This window comes from Cariama cristata, unplaced genomic scaffold (assembly GCF_000690535.1).
Source record: "Cariama cristata isolate BGI_N322 unplaced genomic scaffold, ASM69053v1 scaffold20063, whole genome shotgun sequence".
NCBI lineage: Eukaryota > Metazoa > Chordata > Aves > Cariamiformes > Cariamidae > Cariama > Cariama cristata.
Genome location: NW_009608037.1, coordinates 34,274 through 41,493, shown reverse-complemented (window position 1 = coordinate 41,493; position 7,220 = coordinate 34,274). Strand labels below are relative to the sequence as shown.

Here is a 7,220-nt window from a genome sequence, read left to right as displayed (position 1 = left end):
TTAAGTTGGGCTTTCCCCTTGGCTACGTGTAATTAGGAAAAATAAATTTATTCAAGTGTTAGGACAAAACCCGCCTAGATATCCCCGTTTTGAACTTTAGTTATTAAAATTCTCAGACTTCAGCGAGAATTAGTGCCGATAACACCACAGAGATAAATAGTGTTTCAGCGTTTGGGGGAGACCACCTTATAAACGTTGTTGCGGCTTTATGGGAACTAACTAAATGATTAAGTTTGCAGGATATGGCCTGTATAAATTGCCTTGTAGTTCCCAGTTGTGTTCCTCATACATAAATTGCACAAAGTTTATGAATAAAAATAAAGATGCCATATGCAGTTAGGGCCGCAGAGGGTTTTTCTGCAGGAGCTGAGAGTCTGCGCCGACCCCCAGGGAAGATTTGAAAGCACAAGTGCTAAAAGGTATCGAGGGCAATTTTCCTCTTATTTTCATGAGTACTGACTGTCATGGGAAAATGAATGTTCTGTGGCATTTCCTGAGTGGTCTGTCCACAAAGGTTTGAAAATGGCTGCACGAAGGGTAATTTAAAGGGAAAAAAAAAAAAATTAAAAATACTTAGCAACTGTTAGAATTTTTATGACTGAAGCAGGGAAAAAAGTTAGTGTTAATGCATTGAGGTATATCCTGCTGTTATGGCTGTTCAGAAGTGTATAGATAACGCACAGCGCTTCCTGCCCTGCCTTCCTGCAGTTCACCCGTGGGCTGCCGGCTGCCCGCCTGTCCAGGTGTGCTTCCCGGCATCCCCAGTTGCTCACCAGGAGGAGTATTCAGCATCCTGGGTGCTTGGCAAGCACCGCTCACTCATGCAAGAAAGGAGAGTAGACTGTTTTTCAGCATGGTCTGTCCTTCCTCACACTGGTGTGGACATAAGCTGAGGGGGGAATTTTCTCCTTGCGGTGTTCCTAATCTTAAAAAGATCTGTTGGCCAGCCTGAATGAGAGGGTTGTCTCTAACATGAACGGGAGAAACTTGGGAAGTCCTTGGTGCAGCTTCACGTGTGGATCAAGTGATAGTCTTCATACAGTCATCCCCTTAGAAGTGCTGCCCCCCCCCCCCATAAATGGCATGACTTTTTCAATCTGATCTAGACTGCCAGATTTGCTGAGAGGCTGTTAACTCCAAAGAGGTCATTTGGGTTTAGTATTACCATTTTCTGGTTTTTAGCTCTATTATTGAGGAGGTTTTCTCCCAAAATTGGGTTTCATCCAAGCTCTTGGCTCTTTAGTGTGTTTTTCTTAAATAATTTTGTCAAACAAATCACCACCTCCAGTCTTCAGCAGAATGTAAGAATACCACCACTTATTACACTAAGAAATACATATTAAATTATTGTATACTTACATGCATCACTGTTTTTATTAAGCACTCAGTATGAGTTCAGTGCAATATAAACATTAAACAAGATTATTCTTCCCCTGGTGAATTTACAGTCTTGAAAGAGCTTCATAGGAAGGAGTAGTAATAACGTATCATTAAAACACCACCTTTAATTTAATCTCTTTTTGTTTCCCTGTGGTTAATACTCATTTGCTGTTGATCATGACTGGTGTATCCTGGCATGTCATGCAGTGCTGTTTTATGATGTTACAGCTCCCAGTTGTCCACTCTACCCCTCTGTGGGAGGTTCTTGTTCAGCATGAGTGGAAGAAGAGAGCGTACGTGTGTGTTTCAGCTGCTGCCATACAAAGCCCAGCAGCATAGCTGAAACCCACCTTTCATGGTACTCAACACTAAGACTTTCGTTGTTGTATGAAAGCATGGTTTCCTTCTGCCACCTCAGCTTCCTGTAAGGACAGCTGGAAATACTAATGTCTTTAACAGCTGCAGCAAGATTCCCTGAAGCTCATGTGTTAAAGCCCTGAGAAGAGACATTGCAAGATGCAAATGGAAACAGGGGTGTGCAATTTGATGTCTATTGAATTTAGGTGCCTATTTCACTTTTATATCTTTATAGGAACATCATTTTAGGGGAGAATTCTGTAGCCAGTGGGATTTTTAAAGAGATTTCCCGGGCAGAGCACATCATATGGCTTGGACCATAAAAGGAACTGATACTCCCCAAGGGAAGCAGGACTCTTGAACTGAAGGAGTTGGCAGGTTTGAAAGTTTTTAAGTTTATCTGCTTACTTAAAGAGTCACAACATAGTTGTCTGCCCTGAAACGATTTCTGTTCCAGTTTCTGCTCTGGATTACACATATTTGTCAGAGAAATTATTTCAAAGACAAATTTTTAGAAGTAGCCACTGAGAGCATGCTGCTTTCTGAAAACAGCTTTTTGCTGAGTAAGCTAGAACCACTGCCTGGAAGTTGAAACTGAAAAAAACTAGAAAAAACACATAATGGTGGTTTTTGTTTGGTTGGGTTTTTTTCATAGTGAGGTTGACTATCCATAGAACAAACTCTAAAGGAAAATTCTGTGTCCTGAAATTTTCAAATCAAAATGTGATCCTATTTTGGATGTTGTAGTCAAGCTCAAGTTACTGCATTTAGTATTGAGCTTACTGAATAAAAGTTTTGGAGCTGTACTGTAGAGGAGGTTAGCGTAGGCTAATCTAATTGTCTCTTTCTGGGCTTAATACCTGTAGTCTGTGTCTGTAGTGGAATGCAACAGTAGGATTGTACTGGCAAGGACTAGACAAGTATGTTGGGTAAATATACAATGTGTATTGATTGCTGGGGGAAGGAGGAAGTATGATGGCTCTATTATTGTCTTTGTTGTGGTAAATTGATTTACTGGAGGAGAGGGAGAAGTTAATTCTTTATCTCAGTTGTCCTACGTTCCATGGCCCAACAATTAATGAGTATCACTTTCTCTGTAAAGATGTTCTGTTGATGTAAAAGAGAATGTTTCTTTGGTTATTGTGCTCTGCTTCTTCTCATGTTTTTTGCCTTGTTTTTTTTTAAATGCTATAGAGGTGAGACCCGTTTATGCAGACTTTAATTCCTGATTTTGTGTTATAAACAGGTTAGGATTTGACTATGGCAGTGCAGTTCCTGTGGAAGGCATCTGTGTGGTTAAAGAAGCGCAAGATCACTTTGTTGGCCGTTTCTTGCGTGGGACTGTTTGGCGCTAACCTTTCCTATCATGTGTTTCCTGAGCAGACATTCAAACTGTTGCATGAGTGCTGGTCAGAGGGGCAGCCAGCTGAGCTTTCACAGAGGCTCTGTTGTGTCTTTCAGGATGTTCTTCAAGATACTGATGTGAAGTCCACTGCCTCCTATCGAGCCTTTGCAGCTTCTGGCTTCCACCCTGTGAGTGCTGGAATCCCCTGGCTGCCTGCAGGCTCTTTGGTGGGCATCCCACCTAACTTTGATAGCACAACTGAGGATAAAAAAGGAATAGTCAACCATGTTGTTGTGATCAATGGCAAGGAAGTAGACTGGGAGAGCAATGAAGGTGTTGCTTTGAAGGAAGCTCTGACATTTTCACTTAAAGCTCAGAAGTTTGCCATTGCCAGAGAAGTCGTGTATTTGCAGAACGGCAGCCCTTTAGCAAGTGCAGTTGTGGCTCCAGCTTGCTTAGCTGGTACATTTTTCTGTGGGATAGGTATAAAGCTACTTCTGGGTTTATCTCCTGGCCCCCTGATACTTCGCAGCATCTGTAACCTCATAACTGCCGCTGGTGGACTGATGTGCTATTACATTTCTTACGACGCTATGACCTATCACCTAGACTGCAAGGCTGACAGAAAGGCAGCTACTGTTTCCAAAGACTACGCCAGAGGTGGGGTTGAATTTTATGATAAAATCTTGTCCCGCAACAGGATTCTTCGTGATCTGATGGGCAAACAAGGGACAAAAATGTACGCCCCAAGTGGTAACCTTTTCCCAAGACACTGGTTCAGAATAAAGTATACCCCATACACTTACCGAAGAGATTTGATTGTTAATATTTTAAGAGAGCTCCAGGCATAGGAAGGGAGTGCTTGAATTTTAAACTTGTGAATTATGTATGTATTCTCTTGGAATATTGCTGTGCTGTGGTTTTTTTTTTTCCCTCTGTATCTTCATTAGAACTTCGGGGTTTATTTTTGCATATAGTTCGGAAGGAGTTACTGCACATTCTGTGAATAAAGAATTCTCTCTTAAAATATTAAAGACTTGCTTCAAATGTGCTCTGTTCTGTGTGCATCTCAAATCGCAAGACCACTGAGGAAGGGAACTTCTCAGACACTGATCTGGAAGTTCTGCTGCTCTGCGCTGCCTTCCTGCCAGTGCAGTCTGGAAAATGGAAAGGATGAGGTCCAACAGAGTTTTGGGAGCATTACCATTTGAACTGTGGTGTTTGTATGTATGTTTGCCATTCCTCCTATGGAACAACCCAAAGATGTTTAAAAAAACTGGGCAGTCTGTATCATGTTGTTACGTAAATACCAAGACACAGTGGTTCTGTTTTGTGTAAGTTCTTGTGCAATGTACATAGCTGCAATCACTGTTCTTCAGTAGGGCCCAGTAGTTATGCTGCAGTTCGTACTAATACAGCTAGATTATTACCTGTACCTGCATCGTTTTGCTTAAATCTAGTTCTGCTCTACTTGACATGGTGAGTGCAGCGTGTATATCTTGCATGTTTTCCCAGCAGTGACAGTATGTAACGTGACTGTCATGGGTTCATGGGATAAGCATGTTCAGGAGAGGGTTTTCTGTTTGCTTTGGTCCAGTTTTTGTTTAATTTAAAAATACATGTAGATGTATGTCACTTTTTATGTCAAAGGCGGCAAGGTATAAAAAATACGTCTGACATTTGGTGCAGAAACTGGTGAGGTCTGTGAAGAGTTGCCAAAGGAAATCATTCTCCTGTTTCAGACTAGCCTAAGACGGTTTTATCTGGCAGAACTGAGCTTTGCCCAGGATTACTAATCTTCTGGAAGGGTCTTTAGTGCATGGGCAGTAAACTTTCCACTATGGCCTCACCTTGAAGCTTTTATGTGCTCTCCAATGTGATAGTTCTCAAACTTTGTAGTTCCTTCTCTTCTGTGTTTCCATTGCAGCCATTCCAGTAGTTCTTCCCTGGTGACATCACAGCAGTTCTCCTCTTCTTATCTCTGTTGTCATTCTTGCAGGAAACTTCTATTACTTTGTATCTTCTCAGTCACAGATGTGCTGAGTGTCCTCTCTGCCCTAGTTTTGTCCTTTCTTTATCTCCTACAATAATAACTGTCATGCCTGTGTTTGCTCAAAGAGTTACTGAGTTCTGTTTTCCATTTGAATCACGCAGTGATATAAAGTTGATGTACTGGCTGCTGAGGCACTGGTATTGCTTTACATTGCTGAAACCATATATATAAAGATCTTTAGGTTTCTGTGTTGTGTTTTTCTGGACCACCACCTATCACTTGCAGTTGTCCTTGAATGTCAAGTCATGAGATGCCTTTGAGGTATTTTCTGGCTGTAGGGCATAAGGTTATTGTTCTTGTCACCTTTGTGGAAGAGTTTGACGAAACCTCCTAGCCTGTGGAATAGAAGGAGACTTTACCTTTAGGCAGGGGGCTTTCAAAGCTTCAGGCTAAATTTTATTTGACTTCTCTTCCAGGGAAATCCAATATAACAGGTCAAGATAGAGGTTTTTGTTTGAGTGATGCTGTGGCTCAAGGCTGGAATATAACTACTGTTTTATATAGCCTATGAGTTCAATTCATCCTTGTGTTACTCCTTCAGACAAGTCTAAACTCTATGAAATGTTGTCAGAGAAAACTTGGCCCACTTGTATGTCGTTTAAGGCGCTGCTACTACATAAAAAGGGCAGAGAGGAAACAGAGGCTTTCTTTGAGATTTACAACAAGTAGCAGTTTAAACAAAATTAAATTAATCTGCTTGCCTCTTACAACTCCTTACTGCTGCTTTTCATCAAGGTGCCTGCAGCTAGTGCTGTTATTTAACATTCTCAGGTTGTAAAGCCCCAGTGATGCTAATGGGTTTTGCAGTTGTGCACTTTGCTTTAATCTTACAGCTGGATTCTCCAAGAAGCTCCACGTATCTGTACATGCTGTGTCTGATTTAGCCTTCTTTGAACTTGCTGTGGCATATTGGTGTCAGTAAGGGAGAGCTGGCTAATATTAAGACATATGCCCTTGCCTACCAAAGAGATGTTATTGCCAAGGGCTTACACACCTCTATCTCTATATAGTCAAGCTCCTATTCTGTTGCCATCTGTGTAATCTGGAAGCATGGTACTGTCAATGTAAGGGAAATGGGAGCTGAAATCACAACTGCTAATTAAGATTTCCCTGAACTTTGGGAGTGTGTGGGTTGTCCTGGAAAACGTTTGTATCTTGTGTGTCTTGCCAGGTAATTGTTGCTTGCAAGATCACCCAGGCTATTTGGCAAGTAAGAATAGCACAACTCAAATATATGGCTGTGAAAATAAGCATGCAAAGTCTAATAATATTGCAAATGTTTTTCTGTAGGTGGAACTTCCGATGAAATCAAATATGAGTTCCAGATACTGGTGATAGAAATTATCTAGTTTTGAGAGTATGAAAGAAGCAAGCACTGCAGAATTAAAAGTGAAAACGTTAGTTGATCATGCTCTTCCGTGCTAAGAACAATCTGATATGGAAAAGCAAGTTCATTCAATGGCCCAGAAGAGCCAAGTGAATCAGTTTGTAAATAGTGTCAGTGAACAGCCTGATAGTCTCCCCCAGCTCTGAAGCTGAAACTCTGAGTTCAGAAAACTTGTTTTAGTAGTAACTGGCTTCTCTTGCACTGCTTGGATGAGGCAGACTTCGTACAATTTTTTGTGTAGAAAAGCAACAGAAAATATTAAGCAAAAGGAATTGCCAGGAGATGCAGATATAAGAAGTATAAGTCAAGACACTGCAAAAGTGAAGGTATGAATGAAATAATGAACTGTCATAAAAATAGATATTGTCTACACAAACGAAGCTCTCTTTCTGTCTGGTAAAGTGATTAAAGGATGAAGTATGAGTAGCAAATGACCAAAAGGAGTTGCTAGTTTAAATTTATACACAATCTAGTTTAAAGAGAGATTTCCTTGACTGGTTTGTTTATGTTGTTATCCCAAATTTTCTAGATAACTGAGGAGAAGACAATCCTTGTAACTTAATTTTTATATAAATGTAATGCTTGCTGCTATATAAAGCTTTAGTGGATAATACTGCAAGACACAAGGGCCACCTAGGTACTTTACTCAGAATTCCCATGGGTGTGCAAGAAATGCAGGGTCTGGCTCACAGGTTTCT

The 7,220-nt window shown here is 40.9% G+C and overlaps 1 protein-coding gene across 1 annotated transcript; it reads left to right on the top strand.

The window, feature by feature from the left end:
* Positions 1–2,989: 2,989 nt before the first annotated feature.
* TMEM177 (transmembrane protein 177) lies at positions 2,990–4,116 on the top strand. The gene has a single exon (XM_009696988.1). The coding sequence runs from the start codon at positions 2,998–3,000 to the stop codon at positions 3,931–3,933; it is 936 nt and encodes a 311-aa protein (XP_009695290.1). The 5' UTR covers positions 2,990–2,997; the 3' UTR covers positions 3,934–4,116.
* The last annotated feature ends 3,104 nt before the right edge of the window (positions 4,117–7,220 follow it).

What these genes read in the sequence shown, in the direction of transcription:
- TMEM177 (XM_009696988.1), top strand. Translation starts at nt 2,998, where the DNA reads ATGGCAGTGCAGTTCCTGTGGAAGGCATCTGTGTGGTTAAAGAAGCGC.